The sequence below is a fragment of the Solea solea genome, chromosome 15, assembly GCF_958295425.1.
Source record: "Solea solea chromosome 15, fSolSol10.1, whole genome shotgun sequence".
Lineage (NCBI taxonomy): Eukaryota > Metazoa > Chordata > Actinopteri > Pleuronectiformes > Soleidae > Solea > Solea solea.
In genome coordinates this window covers 25883637-25905493 of record NC_081148.1, presented here as the reverse complement: position 1 = coordinate 25905493, position 21857 = coordinate 25883637, and the positions used below count along the sequence as shown (strand labels likewise).

General features: G+C 39.6%; 1 protein-coding gene across 15 annotated transcripts in view; it reads left to right on the top strand.

Moving 5' to 3' along the window:
- col13a1 (collagen, type XIII, alpha 1) overlaps positions 1-21857 on the top strand; it is a 55410-nt gene that overhangs the window by 27685 nt on the left and 5868 nt on the right. For 9 of the 15 annotated variants that reach the window (XM_058651033.1, XM_058651037.1, XM_058651036.1 and 6 more), the window contains 22 exons: positions 846-872; positions 1941-1985; positions 7110-7145; positions 7235-7288; positions 8234-8320; positions 8451-8477; positions 8559-8594; positions 8685-8738; positions 9055-9078; positions 9161-9214; positions 9382-9426; positions 10466-10591; positions 10909-10980; positions 11138-11179; positions 11801-11851; positions 12536-12562; positions 12718-12804; positions 13823-13858; positions 14962-15015; positions 15771-15824; positions 16391-16426; positions 20666-20752. In XM_058651033.1, the coding sequence (XP_058507016.1) occupies positions 846-872; positions 1941-1985; positions 7110-7145; positions 7235-7288; positions 8234-8320; positions 8451-8477; positions 8559-8594; positions 8685-8738; positions 9055-9078; positions 9161-9214; positions 9382-9426; positions 10466-10591; positions 10909-10980; positions 11138-11179; positions 11801-11851; positions 12536-12562; positions 12718-12804; positions 13823-13858; positions 14962-15015; positions 15771-15824; positions 16391-16426; positions 20666-20752 (1161 nt within the window). The remainder of the gene's footprint in view (positions 1-845; positions 873-1940; positions 1986-7109; positions 7146-7234; positions 7289-8233; positions 8321-8450; positions 8478-8558; positions 8595-8684; positions 8739-9054; positions 9079-9160; positions 9215-9381; positions 9427-10465; positions 10592-10908; positions 10981-11137; positions 11180-11800; positions 11852-12535; positions 12563-12717; positions 12805-13822; positions 13859-14961; positions 15016-15770; positions 15825-16390; positions 16427-20665; positions 20753-21857) is intronic. The other 6 variants (XM_058651035.1, XM_058651044.1, XM_058651047.1 and 3 more) reach the window with 5 other exon arrangements.

The following is a 21857-nucleotide window of genomic DNA, read 5'->3' as shown; positions in this document are numbered from 1 at the left end:
CAGAGGAGAGGACAAGAGGGACGTGAGGTCGAGACCAGGAGCAGAAATTCAACAATTATATCAAGTTTGAAGTTTAGACAAGATCAGGATATTCTCACAGGAAGAAGTTGACAGTGTAGCTACAGTTGTTTTCTCCCGTTCAGACTTCAGTTCAGGTCTCAAAGCAACTCATTTCATCTACAGTGTCATAATAATAATAATAATAATAATAATAATAATAATGTGCACATTTCTGTTGTGATTGATCTTAAACCTTCAATCTCCACCTTCAACTTCAAACGGAGCTGAAATAATTCAGTAAATCTGAAGGTTCCTGAACTGATTTAATCCTTAAATCCTCTCCACTGCTGCAGAACCACAGTTTCCACAGTGTGACTCTCAGAGGAAGTCATTGTGTCTGACGTCAGGTATAAAACCAGTAAAGGTCACAGTGAAAACATCGTGTCCCTTTTAAAGTTTATACCTCAGCTTCTCTCCTTGTTGCTGGAAGCTTCTGTGCAGATTATTGCCTCGTAAACGTCGGCTCTTCTTCCCTCTCACTTTGTTTGAAATCAGACCAGAATCGTGTTTCCGTTTTCTGCCACAAGCTTTTCTTTTACGAGCTCACCACGCTGCAGAGCTGAAGGTCACACAGAGGATGGGAAACAGCCGAGGCCTTCAGGTAGATGTTCTGAAATACAAGAACAACAGGACCTGAGGTCATTTCAAGAAACAAGAAACTAAACAAAAATCAGGATAAAGATCATGAAATCTCTTTTTAGCTTTTATTTTCTTATTTTGGGAAACTTTTCATAAACCAAATGATAGTTTTTTTCCTCACACACTGTGTTTGCTTTGCTTCACAGGGCGTTAAAGGAGACCAAGGCATTGAGGTAAGACTTCATGTTTTCATTGATGTCTTTGCTGTTGTCTCCAGTTCCTGACGCTTCCATGAACCATCGACTGTTTTCACACACACACACACACACACACACACACACACACACACACACACACACACACACACACACCAGCAACCATAGAACCATGAGTCTGAAGATGACGACAGAATCAGGATCTGAATCTAAAACAGTCCTTAAAACTGTGCATATATTAAAATGATGACTCCCTGTGAGTTAAAGAGACAGTTCAGATGTGTGAAAGTGTGAATGGATGAGTTACTAAATCTGATCTTTATCGCAGTTTGACAGCGTCTGTGTCACTTTGTAAACCGCTCACTCTCCCACACCAAACTCCATAGAGAAAATCACTGATTTAAGCTCACAGGAGCACAGTAGCTGCTGGTCTTGTGCTGCCTTGTGTGGTCACGTTGTGTCACTTGGGTAAATGCGAGCAAAGGATTTTAAAGCCAGAACTTACAAAATAACACATTTGGACTTAGTGACAGAGGCAGCAGTGGATCAACAACTCCTGTGTGCTGTGATGTTAGATCCAGGATTTTCTCTATGGGCTTTGGTGCGAGGGAAAGCACGCGTTACAAAATGGCCCGTCTAACTGTGAGATAAATATTTTTGAAGTTATCTTCAGAGAGGTAACTCTTTTGTTTTGACCATGTTCCACGCTGGCTCTCGCTGCAGGGGGCGCTCACGGCACAGTCAGTGTCCGTACAATCATACCACCACACTTCAAAAGACCTGAGCTGTCCCTTTAATTAGTAACTGAGAAAATGGATGAGGAATCACCTCGTTGCTGGCCACTGTTTAATTTGTTTCCAAGGCAACGGTGCTGCTTTGATGCCGCCTCCTCCTCCTCCTCCTCCTCCTCCTCCTCCTGTCAGCTCCATGTCAGGAAGGAAAAAACTCCTTTTTCCCCTCGAGCTTTTCCTCATCTCTCAGTCTTTTTTTTCTCTTCCTCCCTGTTTGAAAGAAAGAAAGAAAGAGTGCGTCTGCTTTTAATGTCCGCTGATTTTCTCTGAGCTGCTTTTCTCATTCACTCTGTAGGGAGTTGAAGGAAAGAGGGGTTTCCCTGGAGACAGGGGAGAGAAGGTAGAGTGACAGGCGTGTGTGTGTGTGTGTGTGTGTGTGTGTGTGTGTGTGTGTGTGTGTGTGTGTGTGTCTCTGCTCTGTCTGAGTGAGACTTAGTTTGTGAACGCAAACGATGTCATGAATTTCGATTCATGAGTACATGACGTTACACTGTCACAATAACCTCATAAATAAGTCTTTTTTTTGTGCTCAGTTTGTTGTGCTGTGTTGGCTTTGCTTAGCAATATCTGTTTTTGTTGTTGTGTGTGTGTGTGTGTTGTGTTGTTAGGGTTTAGTACGTGGCCTTCTTGGTTCCGTCCTTAAAGGGATAAGATGAAGTTTCCAGCGAGGACGCGGTGAAAATAGATTTTAGCCACTTGACAAAAGGCTCACAGAATAAAATTCTAATCTATGATATCTTAAAAACATTTAAGCCATTTAAGCTCACAGGGTCACAGGAGTTTTTAAACCACTGCTGCCTTCGTTAGTAAGTTCATATGTTATTTTGTGACATCGGTGTTTGACAGCCTTCGTTTGGCTTCACCTCATTGACACAAACTGACCACACGAGGCAGCAGTAGACCAGCCGCTCCTGTGTTTTTGTGAGCTTCAAGCGCTGATTTTCTGGATGGACTTTGGTGCAGGAGAGTGAGTGGTGTACAAATGAAAGTTTCCAGTCAGAAAAGGCAACACAATTTCTTCGAATAGAGCTGGTGTAGAGGTGTTATTAGATGAGTCTTAAATGAGTGGTTTAAATCCGTTTTCCCTGGCGTTCTTCAGTTAGTGACCCTGGTCCACCTCTGAACTCTGTCTGTGGTGCACTCCAGCACCTCAGGAAAACCCGGGTGACCTACACCTACAGCAGCTCCTCTCAGTCTTGGTAGCATGGCAGTAGCCGTCACAGGCCAAATGTGTGTTTTCTCCATTAAGCCTCACAGATGGAGGGAAGAGGAAAAGCAGGGGGAAAGAAAGAAAAAAAGCTTCAAGGAAAGCACATACTTGTTGGTAGCCACAGGAAATAGCGATCTGGAAACGGCCTTTATTGTTTAATAATAAAGAGAGAGTGCTTTTGCAGACAGCATCCTCATTGTGAGGGTATGGTTTTTGAGGTATGGAGCTGTGGCTTCGTCCGACCCGCGGGAAATCTCGTCTATATTTAATCCAGCGGAGCTGCTGTAAGGAACCAGAGTGGGCCAGGAATTCAATTTTTGTGGCGTAAAACCACGACTGTTGAAATCTGCACAACACAAACCACAAATGATGACATTCTCTAGATTTAAGCTCCTCGCTTTCCAGAAAACTCAGCGGGAACAGCGCTGGCCCGATGTCTGGCCATTAACGACGCAGACAAAGCTTGTTGCATTTTTGACAAACTACCCCAAAAAATACAGAAGTCTGCAGATGGGAGAGATTTGGAATAGTGATAATGATGATGGAGGAAAACTCAGTGGTTAGAAAATGTTCAGAAGACAAACTTGGCGCCCTCTGGAGGTTTATTCGGTCACAATAAGAACTCTGGTGTCTTAAATCACTCTGAGAATCCTTAGAGTGAATTTAACAAGTGAAATGATCTTGTTAAAGCAACTAAAATTTGTAAAAGTAAAAACAAAAATAACAAAAGAATGCGCATAAACAACAATGAAATACAGAAAATATTATAAACATATGTGATATACAATTTCGTATAGAGAAGAACATGAAAAAACACCATCTAAAACTTTAAGGCAGTATTTAAAACGGTACCCAAACATTAGAAAAACCACAATTATAATCTCATGTCTTTCTGTTTTACATTGTAGTTGCGATATGAAAATGATCATCATTCAACTTTATTGTGGAGAATTCGATCGTTGTAGCCTGATTTGTTTAATTGTGAAGGATTGTGTATCGTCTGCATAGAGGCGAACGCGTCCCCAAGAAAACATTCGACTAGAGCAGCTAGTTTATCGTACATGCACGAAAATCAGTACACACGTGGAGAAGGTCGGGATGAAGAAAACATTACGTTATGACCATTATCCAAATCCAACAGGAAGGCTGCCATCTTGGATTGAACATTCCCTTATTTTGGCGATTTTGTTGATTTTGCACCAGTGGTATTTGAACGAACTTGTCCTAGAGTTTTAGTTTGTTTATTTTTGTTACATGGATTATTTCTCATTTTTGATCTGTTGAAATATGAACTGGAATAAATAACTTCATTCATTCATTAGATTAGTAAAAAAACAGTGACGAGACACAGATTTTTACAGTTGAAGATAATGACAAACGCTCGACACATTTAAAAGTATCTCGGTACAAATCCGGGGCTTGAACCCTCCGTGTTCTTCTCCTGCTCTTTTGAAGTGGACATACATGGTCAGCGGGGGCCTCAGCGCAGAGATTAGCATATCGATAAATCTGGACATGACATGCCAGTGTGACACATCCACGAGGACGTGCGTCCGCTGTGTGTCCCAGAGACGAGAGAGAGGACAGTTAAAAATGGAAACACGGTGGATGAAGTGCGAACATCTGAGGCCACTGGGGGGGACGGGGGGGACATGACATCAAAGTGAGGCGCTGTTTCCTGTTTGGGGCAGTTAGTTGGTTGGTTGTTGGGGTGGGGGGGGGTCTCACCTCTCTGTGGGCGTGGCCACAGATCATGGAGGTCCTGACCGTCATTTCTATCTTTGATATCTGACTGCTAAACGATGGTGAAAAGGAACTGTCACACTTCTCTGAATCACACATGCTGCACACAGGAAATGGCTCCAGGGAGGTACCATTATAGCTGTGATAGCAGGGGTGTTTCAAGGGAATTTTTTGGGCCAATTATTTAATTTTTAAATAATTAAAAATAAATAATACATTTTGACATCTATGGATGTAAAATATAGAAAGATATTGACTATTAAGATTATAAAAAATACAATATATACATTAAGTAACTAGAATATATACTGTATACTGTTTGGGCTTAATATTTTCAGGGTTAAGACTTGAGTCATATAACATTAGTCATAATATTAAATATGAATGTGTATATTTTATAGCATTTAATAAAGAAATATTATTAATTTAATAAACTTTGGTGAATGTTTTGTAAGACAATATCACAGATATTTATCACTTATTTGTTCCAGTTCAAGATTCAAATTTTATTCAGTTTCCTTCCAACACACAGATATAATTGTTCCTATTAACATATATATATATATATATATATATATATATATATATATATATATATATACATATATATATATATACATATATATATATATGTATACTTTTAAAGTTATGTGAATCACTGATTTATGATAAGGTATTTTTGATCTTGGTTTTGAAAACATTTTTAACTTGAGTTATTGTGGTTTAATAGAATATTGAGAGGAGCTTTGATAGGACGAGGGAGAACTTTGAAGTGTAATAAAGAACTTCAGACTGTGGGGGGCAGTGTTACACCTCTCTGTGTACAGTCAGTCAGAAATTATTATTATTAGAAGACAAAATAAAAAAAACAATTTTCCAGTTACAATTTGGTTAATTGTGTTCCAAACAAACTTCCACAGTGAAACTCCCACTTTATCCTGATATTACAGCCTCTATAACAGTGTTGTCCTGCCATCTAGTGGCCAATACTGTATACTGTGGACTGAGAAAAGTCTTTATTATCATTGTTATTCCTGTTATTCTCAGTTTAAAACCATGGAAAAGTTATATATATATTAAAGGTGTGACACACACCCATGAGTTTACACCTCATCAATGGGGACAATCATGGAATGTGGGGAGAATTTTTTTCTTCTCTACATCTCAGGTGACATTGTTAATCTTTATTATCATTGTTAATCTGGTTATTCTCAGTTTAAAACCATGGAAAAGTTATGTTTTAAAGGTGTGACACCAATGTGAGTTTACACCTTTTCAGTGGGGACAATCATGGAATGTGGGGACACAAACTCATTCCAGTTTGTTTTCTTTTCTATTTTTAACAACCGTGTTTCAGACGCCTCATTGTTCTGCTGGAGTTTGACATTTGATGTTTATCAGTCGCACATTTCCATTTCACTTTTTTTTATATTATTTTTACACAGATTCTAAGACCTCGGTGTGGAGCAGGTCATCCTCTAATCACAGAGTTGACAGGTTGATCCTCGGCTAGATTTACAGTAAATTAAGATTTACAAGGTTAAGAATAGAATAAAGGGGCCACGCGGCGGTATAGTGGCCGGCACTGTCGCCTTACAGCAACAAAAGAATGTTGTGTGGGTTTAGAGCAAGGTTATAATAGTTTTTCATTTGTTTTGACTGTTTTTTATTTTAGTTTGTAGAGTGGGTTTGCTAAATGCTTAGATTTAGTTTAGTTTTTACTAGTTTTAGTTTTTTGTAATTTGGAGTATTTGCCAGGTGCAAGATCCAAAATACAAAAATACAACCTTTCAAGTACACTCCATATATATTCAGACACATTTGAGGAGAAAAGGCATCTCTCTCCATGGTTATTTTATATCAGTCTGTGTTTGTGTCAGTCTTCTTTTGCATCTCTTTATCGTTGTTCATTTGGCTTTACAAACAGAAATGTTGCTCTGTACAGAGGCTCAGGTATAGAACGTTGTCCTGGATCAGATCTGCTCAGGTATAGAACGTTGTCCTGGATCAGATCTGCTCAGGTATAGAACGTTGTCCTGGATCAGATCTGCTCAGGTATAGAACGTTGTCCTGGATCAGATCTGCTCAGGTATAGAACATTGTCCTGGATCAGATCTGCTCAGGTATAGAACGTTGTCCTGGATCAGATCTGCTCAGGTATAGAACATTGTCCTGGATCAGATCTGCTCAGGTATAGAACATTGTCCTGGATCAGATCTGCTCAGGTATAGAACGTTGTCCTGGATCAGATCTGCTCAGGTACAGAATGTTGTCCTGGATCAGATCTGCTCAGGTACAGAATGTTGTCCTGGATCAGATCTACTCAGGTACAGAATCCAGAGGTTCTGTGTGACCGCATGAACGTTTGTTGTTTAAATAAATGCATCTGCATGTGAGGGATGTTAAACTTGGAATATACACACATATATATATATATATACATATATATGTGTGTGTGTATGTATAATTAGCTTTAAATGAACGTCTGTTTACTTGTCAACTCCATTGTAGGGTGAACGAGGTTTCCCAGGAACTCCTGGGTTAAAGGTAAAGAAATGACTGTGTGTGTGTGTGTGTGTGTGTGTGTTATTATTCCATCAGTGGGTCATTATAAATGTCTTTCTTCTGCTGTGAAGGGTCAGGCAGGAATCCCTGGTACTCCTGGCATCCCTGGCAAGAGGGGCTACAGGGTAAAAACCTGGAATGGAATGTGCTGTGGAATGGACTGTCTGTGTTTCTCGTTGTTATTCCATGTCCACACTAACTGGATCATTTTTATCACATCACTGTTTTTGTGTTTTTGTTGATGTGACTGTCAGAGCTCTGACAATGGCTCGGCGTGTTTAGATTTAACCTTTTCTGTGCTTCCCTTGGTATTTTTGTTTGAGTGTCCCAGTCTGTTAAATAGATAATACAGCACCTGATAAAGGGATAGTTTAAGATTTTTAAGGTGAGGTTACTGCTGTGTGAACTCCCTGTGCGAGGTACTGTAGCGCGGACACGAGTCATGATCTCTAATGGATTCTGTCTTAAGACTTTGTTTGAGTCTTTATCTCACTGTTAAACAGCATTTTCAACAGGACACTGACTTTTTTAAGCCGCTTTACTCTCCAGCACCGAAATCCATTAAGAAAATCAACGTTTTTAGCTCCTGAGGACGCAGCAGCTGCTGGTCTACTGCTGCCTCGTGTGGTCAGTTTGTGTCACCAATGTGAATCCGGACTAAGGAGTCACAGAATAATACATTTTAACTTAGCGATGGAGGCAGCAGTGGATCAATAACTCCTGTGTGCGGTGATGTAAAATCACTGATTTTCTCTATGGACTTTGGTGTGGGAGAGTGGTTAATTGAAAATGCTCTAAACTAAAAGAGAAAGAAGAGTTAAAAATGGCTAAAATCAGTTCTTCCTTGTGTCCCTGATGGCAGCCATGTTTACCCTGAGAGTGAGCCTAACGACTCTTATCATCGTCATCATCACATTTTCTAACAACACCTGGATTTGCATTTGTTTGTTTTTGGGTCAAAGTTGAATGGATCGCTGGAAGAATCCTTTCTGTATGTTAATACTAAAATAATAAATGATACTCCGTCATTACAGTTAATACTTACACTGTTTACTGTGTTTGTGTGGCAGGGAGAGAAGGGCGAGCCGAGTTCTGCGGCCCAAGGTATCAAAGGAGAACCAGGTTCACGAGGACTGCCGGGACTAACTGGACTCAAGGTAAGGACTCAGTCCAGCTACTGGACTGGACTGGAAAAAAAAACAATATTGTATTTACAAAAATCAGGCTCAACATACAAAAGATTATCAAGAAATATTTAGTGTTAAGGTGAATGTTTCATTCTTAAAGGGAGAAAAGGGAGACCATGGAGTAAAGGTGAGTTAAGACTGGCTCCTTTAATAATAAATGACCAATGATTTCAGAAAATCTAAGTGTTATACCTCTGTCAACCTCTAGGGGGAGGGAGGTCCTGAAGGCTCAGCTGGGCCGAGAGTAAGTCATAGCTTCCACTTAGTGTGTGACAACATTTTTAAATGTAAATGTACAAAAAACTAATATTTTAATCACATTGTCATCGTACAGGGTCCACCAGGTCCGACCGGAGAGCCTGGAAAAGCTGAGATCCAGAATGAAAATGTATGTCGGAATTATTAATAAATTTCACGTTTTTTATATTTATATCAGAGGTTGCGCTAGACTTTTTCGTTGTCTGTCATTTTGACTGACAGGGTCATAAAAATTCTGTCATAATCTACTTTTACCGGTCACTTTAAATGATAATAATTACATATTCAATTGCATTGTTCATATTGCAGTGAAATATGAACAGTTCACCTGTGGCCTATATATATATATATATATATATATATATATATGTATATATGTGATAGAGATAAAGTATCTAATAAAAACATGTTCAAATCAAATAACATGTTCATTTTTTTCTCCACAGGATATTCGTAACATACCTTTAATGGTAAGCTCTTATCATATCAAGTGCCAACTACTTGAAAAAACCTTAAAAAAAATAATAATTGCTTGATCTCTTCTATTTAAAGGGTCCTCCTGGATTACCTGGACCTCCAGGGATCCCCGGTTCTTCTGGTATCAAGGTACAAATCTTTTGAGAATGGCAACGTTTCATGTTAGTTTGTTGTGGTTACAAGACGAGTCTAAAGACATCGTCGTTACTTTTAAACACTTAACATGTCCTTAAAAATGCTGGAGACCACAAATGATGCTGTTATCAACATCTGCTACTTGTGTTGTGTTTCCTCAGGGTGAAGTTGGTCTACCAGGTCCACCAGGACTGGACGGCGAGAAGGTGATTCTTCGTCGTTAGTGGCTAAATACTGTATGTTACGTGAATGTCAGTTATGATGATAAATCTGCGCTGAAGTCCAGATTTATCTCCACGAGATTGTCCGATGAGGTTATGATTCTTATTGGCTTTATATTATAAACCAGGGTTTTTAGAGCCCTGAACCACACATTTTGGAAAACAGCACCCTTGTGTTTGTCAATGTCGTCTTCTTCCAGTGTTTGTAGTATGTGATACAGCGCCACATACAGGCCTGTCGTATATATACTACAGTGTATGAAGACATTTCTTGAAATGATGTCATGTTTATGGGAAACTGAGAGAACAAAAAGAAGAATATTGTAGAGGAAAAGTTCTGTTTTCTCATGGATAAGACCTGAATTAGAACGTCACCCTGGACATTATCTGAAATGTCCCCTGGTTGTCCCCTCGTAAAACTTCTTCATAATGTTCCTGTGAGTTCATGTTGGGACGCAGCGGGAAAGGTGTTCTTGCCTGGGTCGTCCATCATTTCTTATCTTACCAAGACCATCTCCAGCAAACCAGGATTCTCCAGACGTCCAGATTTGAAAAGTGGTCTGAAAAGGGGATTTTGGAGTAATGATGAAAGCTCATTATTTTTAGATTGTGTATAAAAACATGTTTGTCTCAACACAAGCAGATTCCAGACAATCTTTGAAGAACTGGGTCTGGATGTTCTCCAGAGTTTGTCTTTCAAATAAGGTTGAAGGTACATTGGAAGGATTGTCTATGTGGACTTAAGGTTTTTCCTGAACACTTTTCACCTCTCATCCAAGAGGCTTCTTCACTTCTACCAACTCAAGACAGCAGAAACACTTCTGGAGAATCCAGGTGTTGTTGAGAGTATGGGTCTCATAGACACAGGATGAAGAAAACTCCCACATGATCCATAATTCTTAATTCTGAATGTCCAGAACCCCTGAAGTGGACATTCCCACTCTCACTGGCACCCCTGAAAGCAGCTTCACTCGCCTTGGTTTGCAACTTATTGAAGGTTAAATTTGACCTTGTGTGTTTTCAGGGACCCAGAGGGAAACCTGGAGAGCCTGGTCCTGGAGGCCCAGCTGGTCCTTTAGGTCCCAGAGGAGAGGACGGTGCCATGGGCTTCCCAGGACCCAAAGGAGACCTGGGTCCACCTGGATCACCTGTGAGTGACTCTGTTAACCGCATCAGGGGTTCCCTGAAACACAGTTTCCTGTTTAATTCTCTGTGGAGTGGATCAAATGTGCCAGTGTTATTTGTCGAGTGGGCAGCATTGCATCCCCGACCACAACATGTACCTGAACCTGTACCTGCACCATCACTCTGCTCATAGTTTAGATTTCTCTGTGTTTCACTCTCCACAAATCCTTGTTTGTCTTTTAAACTTTGATTTGTAACTCAAACAAAATCACCTCATCACTCCCTGAATTGAAATGCTCGGCCTTTTATCGTGACGTCTATCTCCCCTTCCTTGTTCTGTAGGGTCTAGATGGCCCTACGGGTGAAAAGGGGGCCACAGGAGCCCCGGGCCCTATTGGATTACCTGGCTCAATGGTATGCAATGGTGCCCCTTCAAACTGCATCTCTGTGGATGCAGTGTGTGGAGGGAGAGCAGAATACATCTTGTATTTAGCCACACTTCTGTGTGGGAAAATGTTGTTCGTCATTTGTCAGACATGTGTGACCTTTGTGTCCGTGTTTGTCGTGACAGGGTCTGAAAGGTGAACCTGGAGAAACAGCGAGGTCAGAAATGGTAAGAGTCCGTCAATAAGACATCGGTGTGTTTAAAGATGTATGAGGTACTGACACATGAAGCAGCCTGAGACCCAGATATTTGTCCTCAACGGTAACCGGTAGAAGGAAAAACTACCAGATCTCTACCAGATCAAGTCTACAATCGCTTAAGAACAACTTTATTGCTTTATTTCACTGTTAATTAGCTTAAAACTGAAGCTTGTAAACCACTCACTCTCCCACACCAAACCCCATAGAGAAAATCAGTGATTTTAGCTGGTGGGGACACAGGAGTTGCTGCTCTACTGCTGCCTCGTGTGGTCACTTTGTGTCACTGAGGTAAATCTGAAACAAGTATTTTCAATGCTGATTGGACAAAATAAGACATTTAAACTTAGTGATGGAGGCAGCAGTGGATCGACAACTCCTGTGTGCTGTGATGTTAAAATCACTGATTTTCTCTATGGGCTTTGGTGTGGGAGAGTGAGTGGTTTACAAACTTCAGTTTCCTGTTGGAAAAGTGTGTCCAAGGTTGTAGATTTCCTTCTCTATCATCTGTGTTGGTATTGCGTCAATACTTCATTCAAATACACTCAAAAAAGTGACACGTCTGAAAGTGAAACCTGTTGTTTGTCTACAGGTCTATGGTCCTCCAGGACCACCAGGACCTCCAGGACCAGTTGGACCAGCAGTGAGTCAAAAATAATGACATAATTCCAAGACTGGCTTTTTGTTTTCATTTAGAAAATTACATTTTCAGATAAAAACAATCTGTTCTCTCTCTGATTATCACAATCTACATCTCATATCTGCACAGCAGTTCAATTATATGCAGTATTTTTAATAAAAAAAGTATAAACGAAATATTAACTGCTTTTTCCATGACAATGTTAAAATGTACTGTATACACAGAAGCTATAAGCTTCAAAACATGTTTATGTGTAATTTTAATACCTTTAGATAATTCATTCTTCTATTTTCACTAACTATAAAAACATACCTGAGTAAAAAAGGGTTAGGGTTAGTATTCAATTGTTTGGAAATGAGATTGAATTTGTTTGAATTTATTTTCACACACACAACAACACAGAGCAAACGTTTATTCTGACACTGTAAACTGGAAGAAATATATTCTCACGGTGTCTGAAAACCAGAAAAAACATAAATAACTTTACAAAAGTCTCTCAAAACTCAGTCTATGACAATTTACCATGCGGCACAGATCAGTTAAATACACACAAAAATGAACTTTTAGATGAAAAAAAATCATTCATGAATAATAATCAAAAATGACAAATATTTTACCTGTCATTTTTGTCACAGTTTATATTATGTTGTTATTTGGTGGATAAAAGTTGTGTTTTTGTGTCATCAGGGATCTCAAGGGTTTTCAGGGCCTAAGGTGAGACCTTGAGTTTTTATTACTATAAAACATTAATATTCAACATCTCCATGGCTCTTTGTGCTGAACTGTTCGTCCGTCTGTGTCTGTCTGTGTGTGTGTGTCTGTGTGTGTGTCTGTCTGTGTGTGTGTGTGTGTGTGTGTGTGTGTGTCAGGGAGAGCCAGGCATCGGCATCAAAGGAGAAAAGGGAGCCACGGGTCAAAAGGGCGACAAAGGAGACCGCGGCCATCTTGGACTGCCTGTAAGTGATTAAGTTTATCTTCAATCATGATAATATCAGGATGTTGTTAATATTTCTTCCAGCTCAGACCGACTCCTCTTTTTGAAATATTGTATCATGTTGTTGTTGTTGTTGTTGTTGTTGTTTGTTTGCTTCACATTTGCAGTCACGTTAACAGGCTACTTACAGCTTCCTGCTGCTTCAAATGTAGATTCATCCACAGACGACACGATGAACACACAAAGAGACAAAGACGTCGTTGAATTTGGTCTTAGATACTGTAACGTCGTTAAAGTGAGAGTTTTAAAACCATTCATTTTCCTGCACCAAAGCCCATAGAGAAAATGATGGATTTAAGCTCAGTGTTCACAGGAGTTGTTGCTCCACTGCTGCCTCCATCACTATGTCCAGATGTGTTATTTAGACACTTCGGCTTTTGAAATCTTGAATTCAGATTTAACTCAGTGACACAGAGTGACCACACGAGGCAGCAGTCGAGCAGCAGCTCCTGTGTCCCCGCAGCTAAAAGCCCTGATTGTCTCTATGGGCTTTGGTGTGGGAGAGTGAGTGGTTTACAAACTTCAGTTTCCTGTCTGACAGTGAGATAAAGACGTGAACGTGTTCTTAAGACATCGTTGACTCAAACTGATAAAAGTCTTTTGTTAAGTGGATAAAATCTTACCTCAAAAATGTTATTTTACCTCATTCAACTACATGGGGGGAGGGAGTAAACTGTCTCTTTAATGTAATATTTAATGTAATATTATTTCTGAATTACAAACATGATGTCATGACCCGCCGTGACCAGCAGGGGGAGTCACTCACATGTACTGTCGTTCACTTCGCCTCCTCCACCTTCCATCACCACCATTTTATCGTCATCATCTGAATGTGTTTTTGAGATCACCTGAGTCACGGCTTCACTCACTCACACACTCCTCCCCCTTCCTCCACCCCCCACACCCCAAACTCCTCCCCCACCCTCACCCTCACCCTCACCTCCATCATCTCTGCTCTAACTGTGTACAACGCTATACAGGGGGCTCATGGGTTAGACGGCAGACCGGGTCCAGTGGTGAGTGGCGCAAAATCCTGTCCCCTCCTCCTCCTGCTCCTCCTCCTCCTCCTGCTCCTCCTCCCTCTCTCCCCCCCCCCCTTGCTACAGCTTGCTTGACGTCTGCCATGTCTGCCTGCGTCCACGTCTGCTTGCTTTCCTGCTTCTTCTGCTCGTCCCGTCCTTGTCCGTGTCTCTCTTTCCTGAAGTAGCTCCGTCAGGACGCGGCGTCGCTCAGCGTCTGAGGTCTGACGACGACGTAGAGACAAAGTCAATTAACGACCAGAAGGAGACCAGACCAGTTTTTGGTTTTTTTCAAGTCTAAAACCCATAAAACATTCATTTTCATTCAAAAAAGGTGAAAATAATCACATTTCTTTAATTTAAACTTATGAAGAACACGCAGAGAATGATTATTTATGAGTGTTAATGAGAGTTTATGGAGCTGCAGACGTCATGTGACCTCAGGAAAAGAGTTCACTGTCACTTTAAATCCACAGCTCCTCGTTCTTCTCACACCTCAAATATACACAACTGTTTAAGGTGATTTAAGGGGAAACTTACACTTACAGCGTTTGTTCCCTTAACTTTGTCATAGAGAATAAAGGTTTTATAAAAGTCTCAAAATATACAGTTATATTTCCCTTAAGTTTCCCCTTAACTGCCAACCAGGAAGCTAAATTTAAGGTACTTTAAACTTATTTACTACAAGTTACTTTCATCAACTATTAAACTTAAGTGAGTAACGGCAGCCGGTTTCCCTTCAAACAAACATCTTTTTAAAAACACACTTTCTGACGAGTGTCGTCGTCGTGCGTCCGTCCTCTGACCTCTGACCTCTGTCTCCCGCGTCCTGCTGTGGTGTTGCAGAGAATGATGGCGGCGCAGCATGCGGAGAGTCGCCGCGCTGCATGTTGACTGAACGCTGAGACGCAGCAGCAGCGTCTTCCTCTGTGATCCTGACACGACGACATCACGACGTCATTCATTTTCTCCTCCTTTGATCAGTAACTCAACAAACTCTGCATCAGTCCAACGATCATCGGCTTTGTTGATTTACTGATTTCACCTCCATCGTTTTATCTGCTGCGTCTCCGTTTACTGTTCATGTCTCTATTTTAAAGGGTCTCATAGGACCAGCAGGTGTTTCAGGACCAGCAGGACCAAAGGGAGAGAGGGTGAGTGTCTCTGTGTCTGTGTCTGTGTCTGTCTCTGTCTCTGTCTCTGTCTCTGTCTCTGTGTCTGTCTCTGTGTCTGTGTCTGTGTCTGTCTCTGTCTCTGTGTCTGTGTCTGTGTCTGTCTCTGTCTCTGTGTCTGTCTCTGTGTCTGTGTCTGTCTCTGTCTCTGTGTCTGTGTCTGTCTCTGTGTCTGTGTCTGTGTCTGTCTCTGTCTCTGTGTCTGTCTCTGTGTCTCTGTGTCTGTGTGTCTCTGTCTGTCTCTGTGTCTGTCTGTCTCTGTCTGTGTCTGTCTCTGTCTCTGTCTCTGTGTCTGTCTCTGTGTCTGTGTCTGTGTCTGTCTCTGTGTCTGTGTCTGTCTCTGTCTCTGTGTCTGTCTCTGTGTCTGTCTCTGTCTCTGTCTCTGTGTCTGTCTCTGTCTCTGTCTCTGTGTCTGTCTCTGTCTCTGTCTCTGTGTCTGTGTCTCTCTCTGTCTCTGTCTCTGTGTCTGTCTCTGTGTCTGTCTCTGTGTCTGTGTCTGTCTCTGTCTCTGTCTCTGTGTCTGTGTCTGTGTCTGTGTCTGTGTCTCTCTCTGTCTCTGTCTCTGTGTCTGTCTCTGTGTCTGTCTCTGTGTCTGTGTCTGTCTCTGTCTCTGTCTCTGTCTCTGTCTCTGTGTCTGTGTCTGTCTCTGTCTCTGTCTCTGTCTCTGTCTCTGTGTGCGTCTGTGTCTGTCTCTGTGTCAGACTAACGCTGCAGTGTTTCTTCTTGTCTGTGTTCAGGGTGAAAAAGGAGACGCAGGATTACCAGGACCAACTGGGCCTCAAGGCATCCCTGTACGTTAAACCCTCAACAATCACAATTATTATAATTATTATCATTATTATAACAATAATGATAATAATGATAATTATTATTATCATTATTATAGCACTTTAAAAAGGTGCATAAAGACGTTCACATATATTAAAGGTCAGGAAAATTTACAATTCAACAAAATAAATAAATATTATTATAAATAAATAATTCACACTCAAGTAAAAATACACACAATAAAAACAGTTAAAATGTCATAAATTGAAGATATTTGTGGCAAATGTCCCAAAATATAAATAATGTAATAATGTTTAGCATCAACACTTCAGCTGTGACTGACTTTAGTGATTTTCTGACTCAGAAAACGATAAAAAACAAAAACAGGAAACAATTTTTCCCTCTTTAAAATGATTTAAAATGATTCCGCCGACGTCTGCTCACGTGTTGATTTTCACAGAGTTGAAAAATCCTGTCGTGTAAATTCAACTTTAGTGACGTACAAACAGAAAAAGTGAACACTCAGCGACGTTTACGTGTCGTTTACGTGTCGTTTACGTGTCGTTTACGTGTCATCTCTTTGTTGCAGGGTTTAGTAGGACCACAAGGATTCAAAGGGAACCGGGTAAGATACTCATATTTTTTTATTTTTTTGATTAAAAATGTACAGATTAAGTAGTTAATGGTAACAAACATTTTTACTCATATTATGAGAATATTCTTGTTTTTTTTTTCTTTTTTTTTACAATGTTCGTCATATTATGACATTATAATGAAGATGGACATTAGTCTCATGTCAAATATATAAATCCTTCATTTTCCTTTTATTACCACTTAAACATTTCACACGACTGATTTCAACGTCTTTCTGTCGCTTTGTAAACACTCACTCTGCCACACCAAAGCCCAGAGAGAAAATCAGTGATTCTGAGTGATCACTTAGTTTAAATGTCTTATTTTGTCACTTCGGCTTTTAAAATCCTTCATTTGGATTTCTATTAGTAACACAAACTGACCACACGAGGCAGCAGTAGACCAGTGAAGTACAGCTCCTCACAGGCTTAAAATGCATCATTTCTCTCTGGACTTTGGTGCAGGAAAGTGACCAACGTAAACATACTTTCTATTCATTATTGTTGGCTGAATCTTTTGTTTAGTGGCTAAAATGTCTCTTTTGCCACTGAGTCAATAATCCAAGAAGTTGCATTTCCTGTTGACATAATTTAAACTTGTTGAGATCAAAGGTCAGATTGAAGTCTACAGACGATGAATTAACTTCTAACCATCAGTGTTTCTGACCTTAATGTTGTTGTTTTGAATCAATAATCCTGCCATAATTCTGGATTAGCCTAGATTAGCCTTCATTCTATAAACTCTGTAGTTAATTCACAGAAATGGGACTAATATCCATCTTCTTCCTCTTGGAAACACAGCAGCATGAGCTAAAGCAGCTCTGCTGAATGTGACGTGTGTAGAACCTGTGTTTTTTTGTCTGTAATGTCCACACACACACACACACACACACACACACACACCCTCTTCCTCCTAAATGAATGTTTCCTCTTTCCTTCCCATTAACCTGTGACTCTTAATCATTTCCACTCCCATCTTTTAAAGAATTGACATTTCATGAACACTCTCAGCATCTTCAACTGGCCTCCGATATCAGAAACAGTGCAAAACTGCAGCAGAAATCCGAGTAAAAGTGAGAGACGGTGCAGTTGAAGGTGCTGAAGACACAGCTGTGAGATGCTGTCGGTGTCTTTTTTTACTCTCTGTCTTGTCTTCCTTTGTTTCCACAGGTCTTCCTTTTCCCTTTTCCTTCCCTCCACCTTGCTCTGTGGCCCGTGGCTCTGTTTATTGCCGGGTTTCTTGCCCTCTCTCCCTCTCACACACCTTGGCCTTGGTTAATCTGACTGCTCTTACACCTCCTCTTTACTCCTCCTCCTGCTCCTCATTTAACTGTCCTCACTCCTTGCAAGCTCTAATGTCCGTCCCTCCAACCCTTGACTAATTAGCGAGCAGTGATCTCCCGTGACTGTCGGAATGTTCCGGTGCCTTTAAACACAGTCGTTTGGAACGCGTTTACGACGATATTCACGACGTCTTGAGACGAAAGTTAATCAAAGCTCTGGGTTTTCTTTGATTTTTATCATTTGTTATGCAAACGATTCATTCTGCACTTTTAGAAACTTTTCAAAAGCTAATGCTAAAATAGCTAAAGCTAACCACTTGACAAAGATAGTTTTTGATAACACATTTCATTACTGTTATAAATTATTTTTTATTTGAAATAAAGTCACTACAACTGTATTTTTCCCTCCTAATAGCTAATACTTAAATAGCTAACTAACTGTCTATTTTTTTATTTATTTAGTTAATAAATGTAATTTTTATTTAAAATATTAGATATCTTTTTACGAAGACGACTATGGCCTATTTATGTAAGTTTGCAAATTTTTGCTCTCATAAAAGTTAAATCTTAAAAAGCTAAAGCTAACTAACTTGACTGTAATATGTAGTTTACAAATACATTTGTTTATTTGAAATAATAATAGTTTCTCATGTCGTAAACACAAGTTGACGAGTCCCGTTTAAAGGCACCGTTTGCTGTAGAATAATCAGTAACCATAGATAATATGTTATTATTTTACGTTTCTGCAAACCACCAGGGGTGTAACAACAGTTTTTTAGTAACTGTTTGGGGCCCTGAGCTGATAAGGGGCCCCTGTAATTTGAGAGTTTTTTGGTATTTTGTATTGGTCCACTCTTTGATCATCAGCATAGAGGAGATATTCCTAACGAGGCTTAGCTTGCTGCCAAAAGCTAATTTCAGAGTTTTAATGCACGAACAACAGCTTTAGATTTTAAGTCAGAAGATAAAATGTTACATGTGTAAATGTGACTGTATCGATTTTTTTGAATGTGAGCTTCTGCTACTAGCAACACTCACAGCTGGGCTTTGCATTTAAGACCAAAGCCTTGAAGTTTATATTTCTTACAGTAGCCTTCGCCTCCTGTTCACATGATTCTGCTTTGTGCCTTTAATTCCATGTTGAAATATGGTTGTATGTCGTTCTGAGCATCTCGATCACGAGAACCCTCTTTATCTTGCTGTAAAACAACAGGAAACTTTGTCAACGGCTGACTCCCCCACACCAAAGTCCATAGAAAAAATCAATCATTTTAACATCACAGCACCCAGGAGTTGTTGATCCACTGCTGCCTCATCACTCAGTTCAAATGTCTTATTTTGTCACTTCAGTGTTCTTCAGTGACACAAACTAACCACACGAGGCAGCAGTAAACCAGCAAGTTTTAGTTCCTCGCAGGCTAAAAATGCTTAATTTCTCTATGGACTTTGGTGCAGGAAAGTGAACGGTTTACAAAGCAACATAAGTTATTATATTGAGATAAACTAGTAAAAAAATACCCTATAGTTATTCTATGTGTAACAACGTGAACTTTATGTTAAGTCAGGATCACAAGTAGGCTGCTAACAAAGATAACTAGACAGATAACTCATTAACTGTTAGCTACATATACAGATAACTAGTTAACTATTAGCTAAATAGACAGATGATAGTTAGCTAAATTATTAAGTAGGTGCTAACAAAGATAACTAGACTGATGAGTTGTTAACTGCTTAATGTACAGATAACTAGTCAACTATTAGCTATATAGACTGATAATAGTTGACCAGTTAGCAAAATTAATAAGTCGACACCTAACAAAGATAACTAGACAGATAACTGGTTAGCTAAGTAAATAAGTAGGTGCTAACAAAGGTAACTAGACAGCTTGTTAACTATTAGCTAAATAAACAGATAGCTAAACAGCTATCGGCTAAATGGACAGATAACTAGCTAAATTATTAAGTATAGCTATCTATCTATTAGCTAGCTAGCTTAACTCATTACCTATTAGCTAAATGTACAGATAACTAGTTGGCTAAATTAAAAAGTAGGCTGTTAACAAAAGAACTAGACGGATAACTAGACGGATGTTTTGAGCCCCTGAAATGTTAATGAGTTACAGATGATGAATAAACAATGATGTCATCTGCGTAGAGGGAACACCTCGTGTGCCCAGTGTTATATTTACCACTGGCCTGAGTCTGCCTGTGTCCAGCAGGGGGAGCAAACACTATGTATGTGCTAGAACTACCTACAACCACACTTGAACTGTCCCTTTAAATAGCAGAGCGGTGTGTTTTGAGTTGTGCGGCTAAGATGCTAAGACGCTAACACAGTCGTGGGAGAACACTGCAGTCAGGAAACCCTTTCATCATTTTCCTCTTTAATGTTGTCATTTCTTCACCTGAACCCTTTGAGCCTTTGACTCTGGTGAGCAGGTCGTCCTTTCACATGATGTTAATCATCAATCATGAATTTTACTTTTACTGTGTTATAAATAAATATTTAATAAACACCAGTAGCAGTTAGGATTCAATGGAAACAACAGTTTAAACCTGTTATTAAAGTAATCTCAAGACAATGTTTGAGTTTAAAAAACTGCATATAATTATATAATCTGTGATTTAGCTCAAAGCAACTGCTGTAAAATAAGTTTTTATCGCTGCTCACTGACTCCACTGGCTTTAATCTCCCTTCCTTTAACTGCCTCCACTCACCTTCCTTTCCCACTAAATTTACTTCAAAAATAAACTGTATTGTCTTTTTTTTATTTACATAGAAAAAAGCAAACCAAACACAGTAGTTAATACAAAGAAATAACTTATTTTGACATACTGTCTAAATGACATTGATGTGAAAGCAATAAAAACCAAACATAAACGTTTGCTTCATGTGTGGCTTTAAATGAGGAGGACTAAAGTTTGTCTTTTTTAATACGCTGTTTGCAGGGAGAGAGGGGCAAGAAAGGCAACAGGGGGGCCAAAGGGGATAAGGGAGACCAAGGAGCACCTGGATTAGATGCCCCGTGTCCGTTGGTATGTCAGTGGTCTGATGTGAAGCCGAGAGTCAAAGGGAAGAACGCCACTTTTTCAGAACATGCGACTTTTACTGGAGTCGCGTCAAACTTGAGTTCAGTTTCTTCCTTTGGGCTCCGGCTTTTACAGTCGTTCTAACTGTAACCTGAGGAAAGGTGTGGTCCAGTTTATACTGAGGAAACATGTGGCTGAATGTTTGCAGCCGTAATTCTGATGTTTTCATTCAGAACATCAAGAGCGATTAGAGATGTTTAATTGGACCACACCTCTGCCCGGAGCTTCTTCTTCTTCTTCCTGCAGGAATGAGACGGACAGGAAACAGACGACGGCTTCTGCTTCTTCTGCTCACGAGTGTATGGTTTTAGATATTTTATTTCTTTATTTTATTCCTCCTGCAGCTCTGATTTTCTGCTGCGTCATGTTTAAGAACAGACGATGAGGACGAAACTAGAGTTCTGCACACACATGAACACACAACAACAAAAACAATGCAACGTTAAAGACATTATTCATCAATAATTCACTAAATAACCTTTTAAGTTTAATGTGAATCAAGTGATCAACTGCCTACGCTGCGAAATAAAACCTCAAACTGGTTAAAAGGAAACGCATAATAATATAATCAATTATTAATCATAATAATAATTCCTGTTACCTTCTTTGTTATTGGTTTGTTTTAGCTGATTCTAAAATAAACATTAGCTACAGTTTTGTACCTTGTGTTGATAAAGTTAACTACTAGCTAAATTAATAAGTAAGTTGCTAAGAAAGATAAATAGACCGATAACTTATTAACTATTAGCTAAATAGACAGCTAACTAGTTATCTTGTTAGCTAAAATAATCAGTGGGCTGCAGACAAAGATAAAAAGAGTCAGATAAGATAAGATAGCTCATTACTGTTTGCTAAATAAAAAATATAGCTAGTTAACTAGTTGGCTAAATACATTGGTAGTTAACCAGTTAGTTAAATAAATAGGTTAACTAGATAGCTTGGCTAGTTAGCTTGCTAGCATAGAAATATGAGTGAGTTTTATACTTCTTTATTGTTCATGTAAGAAATACATGTGTTACATGTTTTTGTGTTATTATTATTATTATTATTA